At 39.5% G+C, this 24,475-nt stretch overlaps 1 protein-coding gene across 1 annotated transcript in view; it reads left to right on the top strand.

Moving 5' to 3' along the window:
• ENPEP (glutamyl aminopeptidase) overlaps nucleotides 1-24,475 on the top strand; it is an 87,231-nt gene that overhangs the window by 859 nt on the left and 61,897 nt on the right. Inside the window, exons 2-4 of the mRNA XM_035030283.1 lie at nucleotides 46-497; nucleotides 12,328-12,469; nucleotides 14,770-14,901. Coding sequence (XP_034886174.1) covers nucleotides 46-497; nucleotides 12,328-12,469; nucleotides 14,770-14,901 — 726 coding nt within the window. The remainder of the gene's footprint in view (nucleotides 1-45; nucleotides 498-12,327; nucleotides 12,470-14,769; nucleotides 14,902-24,475) is intronic.

Consider the following 24,475-nt stretch of genomic DNA (forward strand, 5'->3'; position numbering starts at 1 on the left):
CCTTCCCAAGTCCCTTCCCAAGTCCCTTCCCAAGTCCCTTCCCAGGTTCCTTCCACTGAGAGCCCTCCGGAGGACCAGGGGGTCTGCCCTGCCAGCGAAGACGAAAGTGGAGACTGGAAAAACTTCAGGCTGCCGGACTTCATCAACCCAGTGCACTATGACTTGGAGGTGAAGCCCTTGCTGGAGGAGGACACGTACACAGGCAGCGTGACCATCTCCATCAACGTGAGCGCGCCCACCCGGTACCTGTGGCTGCACCTGCGGGAGACCAGGATCACCCAGCTCCCCGAGCTGAAGAGGTCCTCCGGGGAGCAGGTGCAAGTCAGGCGGTGCTTCGAGTACAAAAAGCAGGAGTATGTGGTGATGGAGGCGGAAGAAGAGCTTGCACCCAGCAGTGGCGAGGGTGCCTACCTCCTGACCATGAAGTTCGCCGGCTGGCTGAACGGCTCGCTCGTGGGATTTTACAGAACGACGTACGAGGAGAATGGACAAATCAAGTAAATATTCATTTTTGCTTTATTTACCCTCAGCTCACATATTTGCTTTCCACTTCTTTCCTTTTCCTTTTCACTTTCCCCCTTTTAATTGTTTTGTTGGTCTGCTATCAAAACTTGGTTTCAATTCTGCCTGTTCACCTGGGAAACAAAAACTCTTGCCCTGTGGTATTTTCCAAGCCTATCAGAAAACTTGAAAGTACAGAGTGAGCTTCCTGGAGTCCAAAGAATCAGTGTAAGTCTCTAATTTCATCAGGAAAAATCATAATGTACTACATCCTGTCCGAGTGCAGAAACTGCTTACAGAAACTACCTCCAGATTTTTAAAAAAATACATGTGTTTGGTAAATTTCATGGCCATGGTTTTGGGCTATACGACAATGATTTAAAAGTGAACTTTTAAATATATATTACACTAAATTTAAGTGGAAGTCAATAAATGTTAATTATAATTTTGAGTGTTTTATTGGAGAAGAGATGTTGAAAGGGTATGTAAAATCCACAGAATTGTCTTTGCGTCTTTATCTAGGAAGGAAGGCAGGACTCTGTCTGTCTTTATCTTGTATGGCCAGAACTATGTTTCACACTTAAGCTTTTAATAAACACTCATTGAGTTCACACATTAGTGGTGGCATATGGATAACTCTTTGGGCTTACTGTCCATCACTCAATATGCAATGGTTTTTTGCAACATAAATGATATATTAAGTGATTAGGAATATAAAGATATATCAAGAAATTAATATATGGGGGTGCCTGGGTGGCTCAGTCATTAAGCGTCTGCCTTCGGCTCAGGTCAGGATCCCAGAGCCCCGCATGGGGCTCCCTGTTCAGCGGGAAGCCTGCTTCTCCCTCTCCCACTCCCCCTGCTTGTGTTCCCTCTCTCGCTGTCTCCCTCTCTGTCAAATAAATAAATAAAATCTTTAAAAAAAAAAAAAGAAATTAATATATGTATTTTTGCATTTCTGAGTTTAGCAAAGATGGTTACTTGCCTTGACAATCAATCAGATGCTATTACTAGAACTATGTTAAGGGCATAAACTCTCTCAATGAATTAAAAAAAAAAACTTCACTCTGTGGGTGTGGGCTTTGCATCAGGAAGGAAGGCTATACTGAGGTTATCAGTGAACTTGAAACTGCTTTGACTTTTGCTTTTGTGGATTCTTGACAGGCAAATCATCAGGAAACCTTAGTGTCACAGTTCAGAAATATAAGTCTGGGGCCAGCCCACTGAATATCCCTTCCCTATGTTGTTTTAAGCATCTTACAGAGCAAAGTAAGGCTTTTGGTCAAAATTCTTCCTATTGTTTGTCAGAGAGACCCAGGGACTAAAATGAAATGTTTAAGTATCCCTATATTACTGTGGGATACACTAATAAATCAAATAGAAATGATAGTTTGAAAAAAATATTTGAAGGGAACATGCTCATATACTGTATCTTAATATCACTGGCAATAAAACAAGCTTCTTTATTGTTGACATATATTTTTTCTGTTGATAAAAATTAAAAATAATGAAAGCATGGAAAATTATAAAGAAGGAAAATCAGAAGAAACTAGAAAGAGAAACTTCACATCCAGTGGTAACTTTGGTTACATGTTAATGAATACTTTTTTAGGCAATCAAATTGTAATTATATAATTACAGAGTGAGCTTCCTGGAGTCCAAAGTCTATGTATCTATCTATATACCTTTTGACTTCATGTAAGCATTTCTTCTCATTCTTCCATATTTTCAATAATCTGATTTTAAAAGACTGTGCATGAATGCACTGTTATGTTTTTAAGACCTGTTTCCTAATACTGGATATTTAAATTGCTTTCAGTATTTATCACAATAAAAGCGTCAGAAAAGAACATAGTTGTAATAAACCTTTAGGAATATATCTGTTTATTTCCTTATGTTAGGATATATTCAATAAAGTAGAATTGCTGGGTCAAAGAGTACAAATATATCAAGAAACTTGTCACATTTATTTTGTTTACTTCATAAATACCACACATTCACTCCAGAAAACTTGGAAAACAGAGGAAATTTTATCATTGAAGTATAGTCATTATTAATATTTAGGCAGATATTCTTCCAGGATTTTTTCTGAATACAGATAAAGATGGCATTAAGTTGTACATTGTATTGTGTAACCTGTTTTTAGAATGTATCAAAACTTTAACATGGTTTGGTAGATGACTTAATGGATACATGATATTCTATTATATGAATATAATGTACTTTATTCCACTTTTCCATTAAATTTGGGCATTTAAGTTTCTCCTACTTTTTTACTTTTTTTATAAACACCTATAAAAATATAATATAATATAAAAAATTCCTAATAAAAATTTGTATAACATACATAACATTTTATAATAATTCTATGGGAAATTTCGTAGGAAGCTGGCCCAAACTGTGTATGTATGGATGCATGCATTTGTGTGTATGTATACACACATATATGTATATATAACATATGCATGCACTTGTGTGTCTCTCCAAACTGACTTTCAAAAATACATCTCAAATTACAGTTCCACAAATAATGAATAAAAGTGCCTATTTCTCTGAGCTTCACTAAGGATTAAATGAGTTCTTAAAGTGTTCCCAGTTTGGGAAGGAAAGGCATAATATTTGGAAGGCTATCCACCTTCAAGAGATTCTAAAAATTCACTAGTTGAATTGAAAACAAGTCAAAACTTTCAAGTGATTATTGCTAAGACTTTAAAATTGTTTCTTGGGTTGAGAAAACAGTAGAAACTTCGTCTGAGTAAAGCCACCAAAATATTATAAAAACTCTATACACTACAGGAAGGCCAAAAAATATGGCACAAGATTCCATTAGTAAATTTCTTTATGACTCTATAAGATTACAAAAGCATTATATACTAAAATATATATTATTCATCTGACTCTGGATTATCTTACTGTACCAATAAATTTTACCATAAAATATATACTTGAGAGCTCATATCCTGAAACTTGGCTGTCGTAATGGTTGGCCAGCAAATACCAAGTTACAGCAAGACTGGTGAGAGAGGCAGGCCCAGGTGGGTTCTCATGGAGGACTGGTAATGCTAAGCTTGTCTGCTCTCCTTGGTAGCGGTTGAGGCTCTCACGTTACCCAGGATGCTGCTAGTTCAGCCCTGTATACGTGCTTTTGGAACAGTTCTGCACATACTCAGTAACCTCATTTAGGTTAAATGGAACATTTTTGTTTCTCTTGTTATGAAATATTTCAAGCACAGAAGGAGAGTCCATTGTTCTCGTGGGTTTTTTTTTTTTTTCTTTCAAGCCTGTAAGTAAAGTAACATTTTGACAATGCAGGCCTATGGAAGGTTCTCATCCACATAAGGATGCCCACATAAGGATGCAGGAGTGAGTTCACTGGGAGCAGCACCGTTCTTTCATATTGTACAGTGAGCTGTGTAATATTTGATGCTGATACAATTTAAAATGCCATCATAGCAATATATTTTTGAGCATCAGTCAAATTATATTTTCTGCCTCTTTTGTCTTATTGTAAAATCTAACTCCAGGACTGAGTATTAGCAGTTGCATATTATTGTTGGGATATTATTATTGCAACCACAGTGCAAACTAAATATGAGTGTGCTCAATAGTAGTAAATCAAGTAAAATTACTTGATTTCTGCAAATACAACCAGGACTTGAACTTGAACTTCACAGAGAGGAGTCAACTCTCTGGGCTTCTTTCCCTCAAAGTTCAGAGGCAAGAGAAGAGTTGGAGAAGAAGGTAGAGCCAGTTTAGAGCTCCCTGGCAATGATAGCCATATCATCTTGCTGGGGACAGAGTTGTAGTGAGGCTTAGGAGAAGAAAGTTTGAGTTTAGAGGTCGCTTTTCCTACTCAGGTCTGTTCCTTATGATCAGAAGAAGCCACTTTGAAAAGGATTGAAAGCTTTGGAGTGTTTTTCTGCACACACCACCAATACCCTCCACACTCTTACCATGTTACGTAGCATTTCCAGTTGCTCTCTTCCCAAGCAGAGTTCTCCTCTACTCACATCTCCAAAGTGTATACTATTTTCTTCTCTCCAATGGCCAGCATTTCCTTCTCAGCGTTTGAACTACCTTTACACAGCATTTCCCAACTTGCTGTTCCACAGAGTTCCAGTTGCATGGGATATTAATAGCCATTATCAGAAAAAAAGCAGGGGAGGGATTCTGTGGCCAAATTAGTTTGGACAATAATCCTAAATACAAAAATGATGTATTTCTTCTTCTTCTTTTTTTTAAGTCTCTTCTGAGAGACTTTTATATAATAACATCCACTATGAACCTCTAGAGACTGCCATGAATCTCTGGAGTATGCAGTTTCCCAACGGTATGAGACTGTGGGATCTTCCGCAGCTGGGAGTTGCGCTGTCCCTCTCTTGTTCACTAGCTGGCACAGTGAGTACTTAAATATTGCTGAATGGATATATAGAAACATTTTCACATAGGCTCTCACGTGACCAATGTCCTCTGGCACATGCTGGGATGTGCTGCAGAGCCCCAGCCCTTTTCCCATTAAGGAGTCCAATTTCCACCAATAACATCTCTATCTTCCCACTCAGTCAGGATGGACATTTTTCCTTGGTTCCTTTTCTCCCCATCTCATTGAATGGAAGAGGAATTGATAAAATCTCTCTCTTTTGGGGGGGGGCTTGGGAATGCAGTCTTCTTATTTTAAGGACTGAGAATCTTTGGCATTAACAGGAATTACAAGAATTTACAAGAGGGACAGATGGTTTCTAGTTTGGGTTTTCTTGGTGTTTACAGCATTGCTAGGATTGAAGCTGAATTCTGATATAATGGTGGGATTGCAAAAGGCAAAAGCAAGTAAGAACCTAAAAGCAGGTAAAAAAGGAAAGGCACTAAGTCAGAAAAACAGAGTGAGGATGAGAAATTAGTTTGTAGGAGAGGTTTATATAAAGAGGCCAGCTAGAGATAACTCTGGAAAGCCTGTCAGGGAAAAGAAAGGAAGGATAGCTAATGCCAGGCATGTAGGAAATATTAACTCGTGACTATTTAGGTGGTTGGTGAAGGAAAGAGCTAAATCCATGTGTGGGTATTTGGGAGATATTGCAGTGATCCCAGAAAGAGAAGACGGGGGTCAGATAGGACAGTGATTCCAGGACAGACAGAAGAGGACACGATGGAGAAAATAGGAGGTAACATGGTCAGGATTTGCAGACTGACTATAGGAAAGGGGTGAGTTAGTTATGGATAGAGAATGCCCCAGTTATCAGATCTGATAGCTCACACATTTACCTGATACTGGAAATAGAAGAGAAGAACCAGGTTTAGGAGGGAAGGTCATGCGTTTGTTGTCAGATGCCTGTCAGGCATCCAGGAGGACATGTCCAGTAGGCATTTGGATAAGTAAGTCTGAAGCACAAGGTTAGGTCTTCTGAGAAAGATTAGGAGTTAAGTGGAAACATGGCAGGAGAGAAACCAGTGAGATGACCTTAGTTAAGTCTGTGTGTGGTAAATTCTCACATGCAGGGATATGTATACTCATTTGTGCATTTGGTCTTGAAATTTTAGTTGTATGTCAGTTTATTCAATATATTCTCAGACTGATATGTTGAGTTATCAGTGTACCCATTATCAATAAAGAATAGACTTTTTTTTTTTTTTTTTGGTCTTGTTACTTGTTGCAGGAGGCCTGGTGATTTCTTTTATTTTGCAAGCAAGGAAACAACAGGAAACTTTACTTGACCTTGAATGGCTTCTACATAGAAAAAAAGCAACTGGAAAATAAATTTAAATAATTAACTGGTTCATTCAAGCCACCATAAAAATATGCTGGAGTCTGGGGGTGCCTGGGTGGCTCAGTTGGTTAAACGACTGACTCTTGATTTGGGCTCAGGTCATGATCTCAGGGTCCTGGGATCGAGCCCTGCAGCGCATTGGGCTCCCTGCTCAGTGGGGAGCCTGCTTCTCCCTCTCTCTGCCTCTGTCCCTCCCCTGTGCTCACATGCACATGCTTTCTCTCTCTCTCTCTCTCTCAAATCCTTAAAAAAATACGTTGGAGTCTGAATAATCTAGATGGGTTGTCTTGCACAAATCAGCTCCCCTACTTAATTCTGGAACCCTTTACTTAGTCTGCATAGACTCTTAGCAACTGTGGCTGCCTCCCCTGCATCAGATGGTCTTTGTTTAAGGTTTTCACCCTGACCTTGCCCTTTATTTAGCTGGTTTAAGTTACTAAATTGCTGAACATAACCCAAGAGTCTTCTTTGGAAACAGTGTGCCAGATGATTTATGAGGTAATCAAGTAATTCTTTTTAAAGTTGATTCAGAGTGAACTGGTCTGTGACTTGCATCCTCACCTCCTCTTTCTCCAACTTTCTCTAAAGTCACCTTGAACTGAGGTACAAGGACTTCTTCCCTTTTGTAAATTAATAAGCTACACAGGATTGTATTTTTAATGTGCCGGGTCTAGTAAGTGACTTATTAACATGGCATAGAGAGGCCCCTATGGAAAAACGGTTTAGCTCAGCACATTTGCCTGGGATTATAATTATTCAGGACATGCTCAGGAGTCACTCCTGAACGTACTGTGCTCTCAGCCAGGTTTTTTCCCATTGATTTGTAGCACAACGCATCTGATTCTAAAAGGAAGTTTCAATCACCAAGTAAAACCTCCCCAAAGAAGTTATGATCTAAAGTTGTTTTGCATCTTATATACCTTGTTTTAAAGTTGGCAAATATGGGGCACCTGTGTGGTTCAGTCATTAAGCGTCTGCCTTTGGCTCAGGTCATGACGGATCGAGCCCTGCATCGGGCTCCCTGCTCAGCGGGGAGCCTGCTTCTCCCTCTCACTCCCCTTGCTTGTGTTCCCTCTCTCGCTGTGTTTCTCTCTGTCAAATAAATAAATAAAATCTCTTAAAAAAATAAAATAAAATTTGCAAATATTTGGAAAACTTCAGTAACTTTGGATGGAATTTAGCATATAAAAGTAGGGGCTTTTGAGTTCTACAGGAGTTCATGAGAAAAAAATCACAAGTTACTATTGAAAGATATTGTTATATTGCCTATAGTATTTATATACTGAGTACTTTTGTTCCAGGATAGATACTCCTGTTTAATGGATGAATTTTGAAGTCTGTTCATTGTGGAAAATGCATTCACAGAAAGCATAGTTAGCCTTCTGGAGTTAAAGAAAATAGATGAGGTGTATCCTAATACCATCATGTAAATGTGAAGGGAATTTCAAATATATTACTCTGTGTGATCTACCCCTTGTCACCCCCACATAACCCTGTGAAAAGTCCAGATGTACTTTGGTAACTGGGTTTGATAGATCAGGACTCTAAGAATCAGTATGTTTTGTGACTGGCACAAGATCACACTTCATTTTTTTTTTTTTTTAAGATCACACTTTAAAGGGCTGACGTAGGCTTGGAATCTTGGAATTTTTACTCTTAGAAGAGGGTATTCCCCAGGGTGCCTGGGTGGCTCAGTCGGTTAAGCATCCGACTCTTGATTTTGGTTCAGGTCATGATCTCGGCTCAGGTCATGATCTCGGGGGTCCCAGGATGGAGCCCCGCATTAGGCTCCCTGCTCAGTGGGGGATCTGTTTCTGCCTCTGCCTCTTCACCACCCCCTCGTGCACTCTCTCTCAGATAAATAAATAAAATCTTAAAAAAAAAGAAAAAAGAAGGTTTTCCCCCCTGAAATCATATTGGCTTTGTACTCTTAAAAAAGAAAACAATACATATTTGGTAGCCATTCTGGTTGTTGAATGCAACTTTACCTACATCACTTTACTTACATCAATCACTATAATTGAGCTGGACTTGATGTGAGTAACGTTCACTGACAGGACCACTGAGATGGACCAAATGCATGATACAGAGACACCACCAACACCGTTCTGTTCCATTTCCAAAGGCAGGTTCCGAGATACTCTAATTTAGGGAGGCAACTTTTGTGTATAATCAAGAGCAACCTCTTTTAAAGAGAGAAGGTGAAGAACAACTGAAAGTTCTCTACGTTGGGTACTTGAGGGTATGAACTTTAGCACAGAGCAGAGACTGAAACAGAGCATTTGGAAACTTACCAATGGCTATTGCTTTGAAAAGTGGAATCCCACTCCCTCCTCACCCTGACCCCCTACCCTCTCTCTCCCTCTCTCATGCGTGAGCAAGCATACACACACACACACACTCCTAGTCGCAAATTAGTTAGCTGGCTTATTTCTGAAGTGTGACTAAGCTGAAACATTCTTGCAGAGAGTGATTTTTCCCTTTCTTCTGCCTCTGGAAGAAATCAGAAGCCAGAAGAATTCAGAAAAAAAGGCAGCTGACTAAACATGGGGCTGGAGCTTGGTGGAGCTTATTGTAAAACCTTAGTACCCTGGGAAAGTGTGCGGGTTTCTTTATATCCTGATGTGTTTGCAATTCTCTACAGTCTGCACAGTGTTAGAAACTTCAACTAAGCTGCTACCATCACAAAAACTAATCAGTAACGACTCTATGGAAGAATAAATTCTTGAGGCTTTTTGGATAAGTTATCTTGACGGAATTTCAAACTTACAGAAAAATTACAAAAATAGTACAAAGAACTCCTAGAAACATTTTACTCAGATTCACCAATTGTTAACATTTTGTCCTATTTCCCCTCCAACCCCATGCCTCTGTCTCTGTCTCTCTCTCCATTTATAGTATTTGACACATTATTTCCCTTTACATCTTTATATTCAGTATATGTTTCTTAAGTACAGGGACATTCCCCACCGTTAGCCCAGTGCTGTTATCAAAATCAGAAAATTTAACATTGATACCATACAATTATCTAATCCACAGTCATAATCAAATTTCATCAATTAACCCAAAAATGCCCTTCTGAGCTATTTTTTTCTCAGTCCAGGATCCAGTCTGGATTCATGAATTGCATATGCATTGCATATGCCTTTTTTAGATTCCTTCATACGGGAACGGTCCCTTAGCCTTTCTCTGTCTTTCATAACCTTGATATTTTTGAAGAGTACAGGCCACTTATTTTGAGAAGGTTCCTCAATTTCAGTTTATCTGACTCTCCTCATGATTTAAAAAGGCAAGTCAAGCAGTTTTTGTCAGCAATTTCACAGAAGCGGCGCCGTGTCCCTCTCAGGAAATCCTATCAGGAGACAGATTACCTTTGTTTGTCCGGTGGTTAGCAATGCTGTCCTTGATCACTTGCTTAAGGTGGTGCCCAACAGTTTCCCCACTGTAAAGTTACAGTTTTTCTCTTTGTATGTAATTTTCAGAGAGATTCTTTGAAATCACTCGGATACCCCTTTCTTCAAACTGTCGCCCTCTTGTTTTGGTATCCACTGATGATTTTTCTAAAGCCGTCATTCCTCCTAAAATCATTAATAGGAAATCTACTGTAAAAAAAACCCAGCTTCCCCTACCCCCCCCCCATATATATACCAGAATAAGGATTTGTGGATTCTTATTTTAGTCAATGGGTTATAATTTCATTATTTACTTTGACATTATAATTCCCCCAGATTTGACCAGTGGTAGTCCACTCAAGTGGGCTTCTGTGTCCTTTGACTTGTTCCCATGATCCTTTGAGGACTTCCTTACTTTGGGGCAAAGCAAGATGTTCCAGGATCATCTTGGACTTTTCCTGACTCCTCACTGGAATTGGCCATTTCTCTAAGGAGTCTGGTTCCTTTGAGTGGAGAGTGGTATTTAGAAATCATCATCTGGGAACTAGCTGTGCTCATTTGCTCCAAGCTTGTCAGTGCTCCTAGTTCTGCTCGGCAGACAGAATTCAGAAATATATGGCTCAGTTTGGATTTTTATAGCCATCTACTTATATCTACACAAAAAATCATTGAATTTATACCGAACCCGCAATTACAATTCAATATCAAGGATACATTCTAGTCTTTCCCCTTTACAGATTTGTAACTCTCTTCCCCAACAGTGAGAAGCCTGCCTTCCGTTATCCTCATTTTTTTTTTTCATTTGCTGAAGCCTAGAATACAGAAAAGGTTGTTTCTGAATTGCTAACTATACTACCACAAAATACAACTTATTTGCTAGAACTTACTGCTCATTTACAATTGTTTTTCAGTAAAATTTATGTATATTTGTTTGTTTAACCACACACAAACCTAATGGACACAATTCAATGAATTTTGACAAATGCATACATCCTTGTTACCCACGTCCCTTATAAGATAGATTTTTTTCAATCGTCCCAGCAAGTTCTCTCCCTCAGTCAATTGTCTCAAAAAGACAGCCACTTTTCCGGTTTTAATTTTTACAGATGAGGTTTCTTGGCTGAGCTTTGAGCAAGTAATTTTTATTTCTAGAGAGGTTTTTTTTTTAATAAATTAAAAAATATTTTAATTTCTTGTAGAAGGGTGTTGACCTATGGCATATTATTTCTTAGATCCATTAATGTATATAATACATCTTTGAACCAAAGTGAAATGCAGACTCTTACCATGGCCCCTGCTGACCAGCCAAACTCTTTTTTTGGCCCCAGTCCCTCTTGTTCACTGGACTTCAGCCACACTGGACACCTTTCAGGTCCTCAACCACATTAAGTTCATTTCTAGCAACCGGGCCCTTGCTGTTCCCTCTGCTAGAATACATTTTTCTTACGCTTACCCTGTCTGGCTTTTTGTCATCACTCAGATCTCAGCAAACCATTACCTACTCCAAGAGATTGCCCCTGACTATTTTACCTAATGGTGCTCACAATTTTTCCTAGGTTCTTCTCTGTCACTTCCCCTGTTTTATTTTCCATATATCTTTCATCACTCTCCTGATGTGTTTATTTAGTCTTTGTTATTCCCTTAGCCCCTAGAATAATCCCTGGCAAATGTGTTTGTGTGTGTGGTGTGGGGGCAGGGGAGGGGTATGGAAGGAAAGGGTTCAATAAATATTGGATGAAGGAAAGATCTAATGATTTAGCTTGGTATTCTTTTTCATGTACCTGAAGGACAAAATACTGTCCTTACCCAAATTGTTAATGAACATGTCAACATTGCTTTCTTTGCTTGCTGCTGCAAATTCCTCCTTTCTTTTCTAATTTTTACTTTGCTTACTCTTCTAATGAGCAAATATACAATGCCTTACTATGATATAACTATGTGTAAAAAACATATATATTTTTTGATTTTTTTGAAATACTATTTCCACTTTGAAATGTTGGAAACATTAAAATTAACATTTTAATTTACACAGGCATTTGCCTAGTGAGAGCAATATAAAAAATGCTGTCTCTTTTCAAAAGCAGACTTTCAGCCTGGCCAAAGTTTGTTTCACCTGGGAGATTACTCAGAGCACTGCGTTTGTGTGGAAATGAAATTGGAGTTTGTCCCTGGTACAACATAAATAAGAAAGAATGTGTCATGAGGGACAGGAGCTGGGGATTCTGGAAGATACTCCTCTGCTCTGGGACAGGACACAGCTGCTCCCTCTCACAAGGACAATTAGAAACAAATCCTTGAGTTTGGCTTTGTGTTTATCTACTTGTTACTCGATGGCTTTCGGGTGGAAAGAGTGATAGCTCATAATTGGGTTTATTTTTGCTTATCTACAGTTCACAGATTTTTAGTTATGGCGCCAAAATATCAAGGGATGCATATAAAAAATCTGAAGCAGTTTCCAGATATTCATTTATTTGTTAATCTGAAAAATCAAAAAAGACTATTTGATTGTTTTCTGGATAGAAGATCAATCATTTTAAGAAATGCAGTATAATTATATAGTAGTTATAACTATACACAATTGTAATCGCACAGTTGACTTTTTGTATAAGACTAGAAACACAGGGGTTGTCAGAAGAGGTGACATGTATTTTGTTTGTGTGTTTGCTTCTAAGGAGCATAGCGGCCACTGATCACGAACCAACAGATGCCAGAAAATCCTTCCCTTGTTTTGATGAGCCCAACAAAAAAGCAACTTATACAATATCCATCATCCACCCCAAAGAATATAAGGCAGTTTCAAATATGCCAGTGGAGGTAAGTACTTAAAAAATTTTTTTTGTTTATGCAGATCGTCAATTTATAATATCAGGTAAGTTATCTTCTTTTGCTATGAGAGAACCCACTAAATTCTCAAATTAAATGTGCTCCCATAGTTCATTTAGAGGCTTGAAAACACATTTTGGCAATATTTTTTCTTTGAATCCTAAAAATCTTTAACCTAATGTATCATAGGTCAAAAAACCATGGTTGGGCTCCAAACAAGAATGACTACAGTAGGGGCGCCTGGGTGGCTCAGTTGTTAAGCGTCTGCCTTCAGCTCAGGTCAAGATCCCAGGGTCCGGGGATCGAGCCCCGCATCGGGCTCCCTGCTCCGTGGGAAGCCTGCTTCTCCCTCTCCCACTCCCCCTGCTTGTGTTCCCTCTCTCGCTGTGTCTCTCTCTGTCAAATAAATAAATAAAATCTTTAAAAAAAAAAAAAAAGAATGACTACAGTAGACACTCCTCAACTGGGCTCTGCCTAACTGAAAGAACCCCTTAGTTCTGACAGACTAATGACAAACTCATGGAATTAGAGACTTAAAAATATTCCTGGGCCTGGTCACTGTTCTTGGTTTTCAGTTGAATATAAGCCCAGTGTTTAAGACAGAGCTACTGCAAAAACCCATCACTTAACTATTGGAGTATAGAACCAAGTCCAAGAAAACCCATGCCCATAGATTTTCTAGTAAACAAGTAGTCCTCATGAAACGTTAACAAAAAATAGGCTCCAGTAAGTTCTGTCTATATAATTATTGGCATAAGACTTTTTCCCCTGTTATCACTCCTCAACCACAGAACAGGTAATGCAGCTAACTGAAGTGTCATTACCTAAAGTTGGGGGTATTGTACCTGATACATATAATAAATGCACATATATTGACATGTAAAAAGGTCGGGCTCATCCTTAGATATAATTGTCACCTACCTAATACCAGAAAAACACCCAGCCTAAATTATATCTCCCATCTTTCTGATCCACTATCTGAAATGTCATCATTGAAATTCATCCCTTTTAATGATAAATATTCCTCCAAAAAACAAGAACAAAATAAAGCAAACAAAAGCTTTAGGAGAGTTAAAAAGTAAATTGTGTCAGCCATCTGTGCCTCGTTTATCAATTTGTTTTCTTCTGGTGTTGGTCACCCGACCCATTGTGTTTTGACTGTAGAAGAAAGAGGAGAGGATACACTTAAAGTCTGACCCACTAATTTAGAAGACTGGGTCAGCATAAAAGGTCCTTTGAATGTTCCATCTGGAAGGAGGAGGGCAGGTGGGAGGAGAGAGAATGCAAACCTCACCAGCCTCCAGCTTTAGACCTCCCAGATGACCTTTGCATTTTGCAGAGTATATTTCCTCACCTGTTTGTTCCTCTGTTTGCAGAGTATGTTTCCTCACCTCATTGTTCCAGGCAATAGTCCCGGAAGAGGGAGAATATTCTGGGTCATTAGGCGATCAAAACTGACACTGCTAGTTCTCATTGTAGAGTAACTTTGCTGGCGCTCGGACACTTCTCTCCCAGCACTTGGACTCGCAGACTTGCTTGTCAAGGAGGATCGATTCTAGTCCAGCCTGCCTCCCTTAACCCCCCGTGAGAGCTTCCCAGCTTCCGCCAGGGGTGATCTACTATGTGGCTGCAGGGCGTGTGGAAGTATTTAAACAATGGTAGCAGGAGTTGGGCAAGTATCCATGGATGGAGTAGGACCGCTGATTGGCAGTTAGGAAGACAAAGCTTGCATGGACAGCAAACCGGACAGATAGAATCCATAGCGACATCAAAGAATGAAATCCTTCTCTCTGTCCATGGTAACCAAGGCAGTGACTAGTGATAATACCTTGGCTCTTTGATGGGAGACCCCAGCGATGGGAAAGAGAACCCTGCACCCTGCTATGCCTGGTACAGCGACTGCCCTCCCACGTCGCTATCTGCTCCTCTCTTCCTGAGTGCCAGGCATGGAGCACCAGCCTTCTCGTCATTGACGGAGCTGGTCTCCCCTCAAATGTTATGGTCAGGATGGTGTATTTAATGGAGAAAGACAAAATCCTACATCACAGCCAAAGTGGTATTTTTCCCTGGGAAACCTCATACAATGCAAAGTTGAATCACTCTTTCACAGGACTAAAAATAAATGCCTTTTCCTTCAGTCTTGTTCTTACATCACCATTCAGGGGTAAAAAGAAATGTTATACCTAAGCTCTGACGAACCGGACTGAGAAGCCAGGTTTGGAGAAATCATTTGTCTGTCTTGTACATGATTCATCTTTTGATCAACAAAATGTTTTCTTTTGTTTCAATAGAAAGAAGAGTTGATGGATGATAAGTGGAATAGAACAACTTTCAGGAAGTCTGTCCCTATGAGCACCTACCTGGTGTGCTTTGCTGTACATCAATTTGACCGTGTTGAGAGAATATCAAATCGGGGAATACCTGTGAGTCCCATTATATTTTTAAAAATTTCCTACCTATGCATTTGTGATTAATTTTCTATGTTTTTTGAATAGTTTTTCTCCTCACATAACAGACTGGGAAAGCCCACTAGTTCTCAGGGTCTGTGAGCTTGACGATAGATACGCTGAGCAATACAGAACATCATGAGCCAAAAGGACACATGTGAGAAATAAACAAACATGACCAGCATAGGAATGACTAGGTTTGGATTATTTTAAAAGGAAAGCTCACTATAAAGACAAAGCGAGCTCCTAAGTACATTGGCACAAGTGTATTAAAATATTTGAGCATGCCCAATTTAGTGAAGCGATTGAGTATGTGTGTTTGGGTGGGGTCCTGGATGGAGACCAGAGAGGGAAGAGGAGACCACAGGAAGATGAATACCCTTCAGAGTCTGCTATGCCATTCCTATATGTAATTCAAAATAAGACAACAACAGAGTGTCAAAAAATATTTTTTAAAGTGTAAGAGATAAATAAGCTTTTTGAAATCAAGATGACCAGGGTGCCTGGGTGGTGGCTCAGTCGGTTAAGCATCTGCCTTCGGCTCAGGTCCTGATCCCAGGGTCCTAGGATCAAGGGTCTTGGGATGGAGCCCTGAGTCCGAGTCTGGCTGCCTGCTCAGTGGGGAGTCTGCTTCTCCCTCTGCCCATCCCCCTATTCATGCTCTCTCTCTCTCTCTCTCTCTTTCTCTCTCCCTCTCAAATAAATAAAATCTTGAAAATAAAATAAATAAAATTAAGATGACCAATTCAATAATTTTCTTTTAAGAACACAAATACTTTACCTAATTTGTCTTCTCATTTTGGAGTCCCCCATTTTGCTTCTGCTCTAAACTCTTGCTTAATCTGTCTTTTGGTTCGTCTACCACTGTGCTACATATTATATACATAAAACCTCATACTCTTTGCAATATAACTTTCGAAGGAAAAAAATCATCACTCCTATTTTACAGACGAGAGAATTGAAATTTACTATGTTCAAGTAATTTGCTCAAGATTACCCAGATGGCAAGTCATGGAGACTCAGATTCTTTCCAAATGCCGTACCCTGCTAAACCTTCTGAAATATGATATTCTAAAAATGTCTTTACCTCTTTACCAATCACTGGAAGGAAGGGATGAATTCCTCTATTTCCCATGAAACTCCCTCCAGAGGGAATTTAATGTTGGATAGTAAGAGTCAAGCGTGGTTACCAGGGTGCTGCCTATACTATATCCAGATTATAGCAAGTGGGGGAATGTCCTAAGACCTATTCAAAGGGGCTGTATATCCTGATGACTTCTGTCATCTCATACCACATGTGTTGCTTTGATGTGACCTTCCGTTATCGTGAAAAGCACTGCCGGGGGCTAATAGATAATATTAGGTGTAAAAAAGAAATGACACTGGGAAGAGGAAATTGTTTTTCTGTGCTGTGCTGAATGTCACCGCTGGTGCTCCTCCTGCACCATATAGAGGGGAAAGCATTAGTCCAGCTTCTTTTCTCTTCCCGTCTCATGGCAGTCATAGAATTGTCATCTGGAGGTTCTTTCTTCACTCCCTGCAGTTCAGTTGCACGAATGTCTTTCACCATGTGCAGGTGTTTTCCACACCAATTTCTAAACATGATGATTATGTTTGGGGCAAGTTTTTTTATTTTGGGTAGAAATGCCAAGGCAAAGCAGAAAGCATAAACAATTCACTAATGATGACATAATTTCCTAAATGAAGACCACGCAACCAACCAATCAGCAAAACGACATGTCCTTGGAGTTATTTCCCACAGTGACAGTGAGTTTGCATTGCCAATGTGACTCTGTCACCTGGTCCTCTGACCAAGGACACTTATTTGTAAGGTGGTGACACTGCTGGTTGAGTCATGAGAGCCTGCACCAGTCAGTTAGCTGAGCTTGAATGATGGATTTTATATAAAGGATTTGGATTACATAATGGAAAATATGATTTGGCAAAAGATCCCAATGGCCTTTAAGCAGTAAATGTTTCTTAAATATCAGAGCTGAGCGCATAACATTCTATTGTAAATTTGGTGAGGTTTTCACCATTTGGGTGGGGAATGAATATTGTCATAATACATTGCTTTTTGATCATCTATTTTAATTAGAGAGGAACAGGAAGCCATAATCTTGTTGGACACTTCCCAGAGACTCAGGGTCAGGAGAAGGCAGTGAAAGTGAGGCAAGGAGCTTAGTAAAGTAGCTCTTCCCCTGACCCCATCTACAGAAGACAGGCACCCAGGTTTTGCAGGAGTGCAAAATCTTCGCCCTCCTGCAAAAGCTGGTAAGGCTGTTTTCTACAAAAGGTGAACAGAACCTTATAAGAAAACTTCTAAGGCATCTAGTGTGAATGTCAGTTTATGGTAAATTCTGCCTCATTAGCATTTGAGAGGTTCCCTGCCTGGCTTTTCCTTCCCACCCCCTCTAAATTGAAATATAACAGTTAGCACTGGAGCACAAATGCCCCAGTGCAATTTCCCACTCCAGAAAGAGTTACAAGGAAACCAGCCTACTTAAATCAACCTAAATGTGACATCAGCGGGAACACGAACCAGCCTCAGTGCTGCATTCTTAGAGCTGAACAGACAACTTAAGATAAACAAGCATATGAGGAAAACAACAACATAAAAGAGAAAACCCAAGACAAATAAACAGAAAAACACAGTGGGGGCAAGTAGTAATAATTGGGGAAAGTAAAGAGAATTCCCAAAAAAAGCCATAAAAAATCAAATCTTCTCATACATACAACCTTCAGTTATGGCTCTCAGAGACTCAAGAAGATACGATCACTGTAAAATAGAACAGAAAGCTATGAGAAAATAATCGGAAATCAGTAGCCTGAGTTTAAAAACATGATTTCCAAAGCATAACCAGGCCCTGACCCCCGGGAACCTGTTACCAAGTACCAATTAGCCTATGCCTTCAGTTCTGCCCACTGCTTTGTATTTTTATCAAGTCCATGGAGATTTTGTTTAAAGTCCTAATGTGTCTTGTGAGTTTTCCATTTTTCCTTTGCATCTGTCATTCCTGAATGCGGCGATTGAAAAGCATGAAGCACAGGCCTCCCAGCCAACCACACGTTGCCAATACTGACTTTATATTGCATGGTGTTGGCATATTCTCCTTTTCTGAGATTCTGACTCCATAACAGAAGTATACATCCTTTGCCCAATGCATGGGGAACTGCATTTCTTTTCCCTCTCCTGCAAAAACCCATCTTATCAGTATCCATCATCATTTTCCTCTATGCGGAGCTCACCTGACAGGCGATGTATTGTTGCTTTCCTGCCATTCACCACAGAGAAGGCATTTTCTTTTCTGGAAACCATGGCTCAGCCTCATGGTTAGCAGTGGCTCGTACGGTCACGCGGACGGTTGTACTCCTGCAAGCTGGACTTAGTATACTGTCTATATACTGGACCTTCCAACTGTTAAGAATCAGTGTAATAATTTTCTTTCATTCCTGTGGGAAGCAATTAAATACTCCACTGCATGTTTTCCACACTGATGTTCATTCCTAAATCAAACATATAGGCATTTGTCAGTTTTCAGTGATTTCATTACTAACATAACACACTTTTTAATGGGAATCTTTCCACCTAGAGCCCTGGTATTATAGTGCTACGATAATTCTTCTTAACTTTCTCTTTCATCCTGTCAGCTCTGGATAATACCCCAGTAAGGGTGCAGAACAGGGGAAGCAATCGGGTCACTGATGAAGAATCCTAGATGAGCCCACCGCTCCTGGCTCACACAACACCGAGCTCATGCAAAGTAGGAGAAAATACCTCAGTTACAAAGTTTCTCTAAAGAAAAAAAAAAAAAAAAAAAAGATCAGATCTTCAGGTTACTGTACCATCTTGACCCAAAGTCCCTTTACTTCTATTTCAGTTAAAAAAAAAAAAACAAAACTAGGTGGTTTTGTGTAATACAACTCTTTTAGTAGAAATTTCATGAACCAAAAGACAATTCTTTTTTTTTTAAAGATTTTATTTATTTATTTGAAAGGGAGAGAGAGAGAGAGAGCTCGCACAGCAGAGGGGGGAGGGACAGAAGGAGAGGGAGAGAGACAAGCAGACTCCCCACCCAGTGGGGAGTCTGATGTGGGGCTTGATCCCAGGATCCTGGGATCAGGACCTGAGCCGAAGTCAGACACTTAACTGACTGAGCCACCCAGGTGCCCCCAAAGACCATTCTTATCCACTTTGTTCTGACAGTATTATTCTGGTACATTTGCTATTCATAATCAGATTATACCGTGCAATCAAGAATCAGTAGTACCCTGATTAAACTCTCTTGGGTATGTTTGCCTTTCTGGTATAGTTCCTTTGTATCAGTAAACACAGAATGCAGACCTATATTCTTCTTGTTTACTGGCGATTGCACAGCGGATATTAGTAGTTGAACCATTCATTATGCTTGAAATGTCCTTGTTACTCATGAGAAAAAATTAGATTAGAGTACTCATCCCCAAAAATTGTTAAGAAGAAGGGTACTGAGTTTGGAAGGTAGCTCAAAAGACTTTTAAGTTTAACTCTGTATATTTCCTTTTTTGAATATTATTTGTATTACATTTTGATTCAGTCCTAAAAATCCAGAATAACTTGAAGAGATACTCCAAGTAATTTAGCAACAATTGAGGCCAGCCATTGATGGAATGACTTTAAACTCTGTTGGTAAGAAATCTCCTGAGGCCTCTTTCAGGTTTAGTTGATTGTTTAAGGGTTTTAAAGTAAATAAAATCTTCAGGTATTTATCCAAAGAAAATGAAAACACAAATTCAAAAAGATATGTGCACCCTCACTTCACTGCAGCAGTATTTACAATAGCCAAGATATGGAAACAACTTAAGTGTCCATTGATAGATAAATGGATAATTACACACACACACACACACAATGGAATATTATTCAGCCATTAAAGAATGAAATCTTGCCATCTGTGACAACATAGGTGCATCTTAAGTGCTAAGTGAAATAAGTCAGACAAAGAGAGACAAATAGTGTATGATTTCACTTACATGTGGAAACTAAAAAACAAAACAAAAATAAAAATAAACCAAAAAAACAGGCTCATAGATACAGAGAACATGTTGGTGGTTGCCAGAGGCAAGGGGTGGGGGTGGGTATAATGGGTGAAGGGGGTCAGAAGGTACAAACTTCCAGTTATAAAATAAATAAGTTATGGGGATGAAAAAATAAAATAAATGAAATGAAATCACTGAATTCTACTTTAAAAAACAAAAATTAAAAAAACCTGATCAGTGCAAAATGTGGAGATTATATGACTTTCCAGTTAAGTGAATTAACTCCTGAATTATCAGTAAAATGCACTGTATTGTTTTTATAGAAACTGAATTATGGGAAACAGTGCCCTTGATAAAAATGTCATTAACCTGATAGGTTAGTTCAGAGTTTTCTGTTGGGCTATATTGCATTCCATTTTCAAATCCAGAACAACATGGATTATGAATATATATTTTTTTAAATTTTATTTTATTATGTTATGTTAATCACCATACATTACATCATTAGTCTTTGATGCAGTGTTCCATGATTCATTGTTTGCATACAACACCCAGTGCTCCATTCAATATATATGAATATATTTTTAAGTTTTAAAATTTATAGGTTTAATGCACATACATTATTGAAGATTTGGACCAAAAAAAGCAGGTAAGAAAAAGGAAAATCACCCATATTATGGTGTATAAAATCATTCTAAGTTATTAGCTTTGTGAAGTACATTTGACCTATGACCTCAGTAACTTTGCCAGAAGTTTTAGTTTTGCACTAGTCTTCCAGGAATCAAATTCAGGACAAGTTATACGGTAAGGGTGATCCTGTTCCTGAGAAACAGGAAGTTCTAATTAGGACTTGAGTTTCTTTGGGCATTTGATCTCTGTTTTTTGTGAAGAAAGATGTGCAAAAAGGAGCAGATAACTTGCTGGAGATCATTTCAACTCTAGTCATATTCTCCTTGGCTTTCATGATCAGGGGGAGGAAGTTGAGGGGGACTGCTCACTAAGAGAGTGCTGGTATTACCCATTATTTAGGTTTATACTATAACCATATTAATTTGATTAATTCAGTAAAAGAGATTATAGTGTGCCTGCTTCCATAAATTTATAGGATGATTCCCGATAAGGAATTACACTGGAATTATACCTTTGAATGAATCCTTTCTACTTGCCTACTTGTTTCTGACTTAGTCCATTATTTGTCTGGATTAGAAAGATTGGTTGAAGGCAAGAAATAGGTGTATCATGGGTTTTTTTTTTTAATCAGCTTTATTTTTTAAAGCAGTTTTAGGTTTTTTGCAATGGGTTTTAATTTATGTATTCCCTTACATGGAAATATTCTTAATAGAAATAAGTTTCATTGTTTTAATACTCAGATATGTTTTTAAACTCCTTATTTTGAGATAATTTTAGAATTAGGGATTGTGAAGATATAACAGAGTCCCTATGTGACATTCACCCAGCTTCCGCCAAAGTTAACGTCTTACAAAACCATTTATCATCCATTCCTCGAAACTAAGAAATTAGTTTTGTACAAACTATTAACTAGACTACATCGAATTTCACCAGTTTTTCCACTAAAGCGCTTTTTCTGTTCCAGGATCCAATAGGTGATACCACATTGTGTTTGGTCATGATGTCTCCTTAATTTTGTCCAGTCTGTGGCATTTTCTCAGTCCTTCCCTGTTTTTAACGATCTGGATATTTTTGAAGAGTACTGGTCGGATAGTTTGTACAATGTCCCTCAAGTTGAGTTTGTCTGACGTTTTCTCATGATTGGAGTGGGGTTTTGGATTTGGAGGAAAAATACCACAGAAAAGGAGGAAAAATCCCTCTCACTAGATCATATCAAGGGGTACATGCTATCAACACAATTTATTACTGGTGAGGCTAACTTTGATCACTTAGTTAAGGTGATGTCTGCTAGGTTTCTGTAGTGTAAATTACTATTTTACTTTTTCATATTCTATCTGTTATAAACGATCACTAAGTACAGCCCGTCCCCAAGAGGAAAGGGATTAAGCCCCACTTCCTGGAGGAAGGACTATTAGAGAATTTATGGAGATATATTATAGCCACCTCAGTGATGAATAAATATTTGCGGGGAGAGATAAATAAAGGTTATGTACCTATCCTATTTCTCCTTAAAGCTTTGACCCTCATTGTTGCATTCATCAATGGATCTCACTGGCAGCAATTCTTATTGTCACGTTCTAATGACAATTTTCTACTGCCCCAGAGCTATTTTTGACATAGGTTTATTTTATTATTTTAAAGGACATTTTTGCTATGGCTTTGCGAAGGTTTCAGAATGAGCTTAATTTTAATTACGTTTTTATGAGCGTTTTAAAAAGAATTCATTTCTTTATGGGGAAGGGCTATTCTAAATTCATGGCTCTTAATCTTCCCCAAAAGAATGTATTCAATTCAGGAAGCCATAGATGATCGCTAAGGATTCGTATTCTTCATTTAAATTTACAAAAATGTAGACATAATATGAATTAAAAATAATATAAAATTCTATGAGGTAAGTTAGACTTTTTAAATATTTGGTTTTTGTTCAAAAAAATTCTACTGGGGTAATAATATCATCAAGCCTCAAACAACTTCAATTTTGACTCAGATGAAAAGTAAGCGTGGAACAAACCCTTTGTGTAACCCAAGTGAGGGTGCTGGGTTGTTTCTCAAGCAGCACCTCCCAGCAGCTGAGTTCTAAACTCAGCAGTTCTGGCCACACTTGACCTTGCAAAGCCACGACAGAAAAATAGTCCATAGTCACCCACACTTCGAGCCATGGTTTTGCATATTTATGATAATTTGTCTGTGGGGAAGGGGCAGGCTCAAACTTAGGAAGCCCGCACCACATTCCTGGGATCAAAACTTGAAAAAAACCCAATGTATCACTATTCCTTTCTGCCAAGTATTCCTCCGCCACAACTCTGCCCACTGCTGGAAGAACATCTGGAGGAATATGGACTTACACAATTCAACGCATTGATGGCATATTTAGTAACACCAACCATGTACCTTCAGTACACGTTTCTGGACTTAAAAACGATAGAGAATTATTTTCTCTTTCTCATCCTGGCTACCCCGCCAATGATAATGAAACAACCAGTCAGGTTGTTTTGATAGCCTTTCTTTTTTTTTTTTTTTAAAGATTTTATTTATTTATTTGACAGAGAAAGACACAGCGAGAGAGGGAACACAAACGGAGAGTGGGAGAGGGAGAAGCAGGCTTCGTGCAGAGCAGGGAGCCCGATGCGGGACTCGATCCCAGGACCCTGAGATCATGACCTGAGCCGAAGGCAGTCGCCCAACCGACTGAGCCACCCAGGCGCCCTTGATAGCTTTTCTTGAGCCCCGACCGTGAGCACAAGGAGGCTAAGCCCCGAAGGGAATGCAAGATGCGAAGATAACTGTGCTTCAGTTGAGATGTGGAACAGGTGGTGACCATTGTCCAGTGTCACCCAAGTGGGTTTTCATGTCTTCGATGGTCATACCATCTCTTTCAATGGCAAAGATCTTGCCCTGTGTTTTAGGGGCCCTGCAGAGGTCCTGGGTCCTATAAAGGGCGGTGCCTATTTGGAGCACTTCAGATAAGACCATAGAGACTCAAGAGATGAACAGGTGCTAAACCTGAGAAATGATCGACAGCGGAAAGGCAGGCTGTTGTCGATAGGTCAAGTATATGTAATTTATAAAATACAAATAATGGAGAAGCTCTTATGAATAACGCTGGGCCAAGAGGTGCACACAGATAAGCAATAGACTTACATTTCTGGGCCCTTCCTGGGCAAACCTGGATGGTGTGGTCACCTTTATCAATAGAAAACACTCAACAGACGAGGACAATAGGCCGTGGAGCCAGGGCACGGAGGACCTGCAGTGCGCGCAGGCGGCGGTGGGAGCCCTGCAGGCCTGGCTCGGCTTCTGACCAGGGCAATGCTGAGAGCGGTGGCTGGCAGTCTGTTCAGGCCGATGCCTCTCTGTTCATAGGGTCTTTCTGTGTTCAGTGCCTTCACCTCTGACCCTAACCTGCCCTTCCACAGTCCTGACCCGTCAGCCTCACTACCTCTCCCCTGGTGCAGGTAATTCTCGGGTAGTTTTTTGAGGGAGAGCTGGGCCTTCCTCCGTTCTCTTTCCAATCTATTGTTACAGCATAAATTCTGCAGTTTGCTTTTTTCTTGGCCTTCTGCTTTTCCAAAAGCCTTTCTAACCAGGCTTTGGCAAATCGAAAGGTTTTGGCTTTCAAATTTATTGTGTGGGCATGAAAAGCCTATTTTGGCAGTGAAATACTTTTTACTTTTTTTTCCCCCTGTATTGTCCTAATGTCCCTCATGGTAATGTGGCTATCACTCATATATAAGGAAGTGCAGACAACGAAAATCACAGAGGTTAATAATTCAATGTATTATCTGCAATGATACCAGTGTTCTCGATGGGACGCATAAAACTCTTACACATCAAGCACTGCTTTATGCACTAGCTTATTTAATGCTCCCAGTCACTCCATGAGCCAGCGGCTGTGGTTATCTCA

Source organism: Mirounga leonina, unplaced genomic scaffold (genome assembly GCF_011800145.1).
Source record: "Mirounga leonina isolate KUSES-001 unplaced genomic scaffold, KU_Mleo_1.0 Mir_357, whole genome shotgun sequence".
NCBI classification, from domain to species: Eukaryota; Metazoa; Chordata; class Mammalia; order Carnivora; family Phocidae; genus Mirounga; species Mirounga leonina.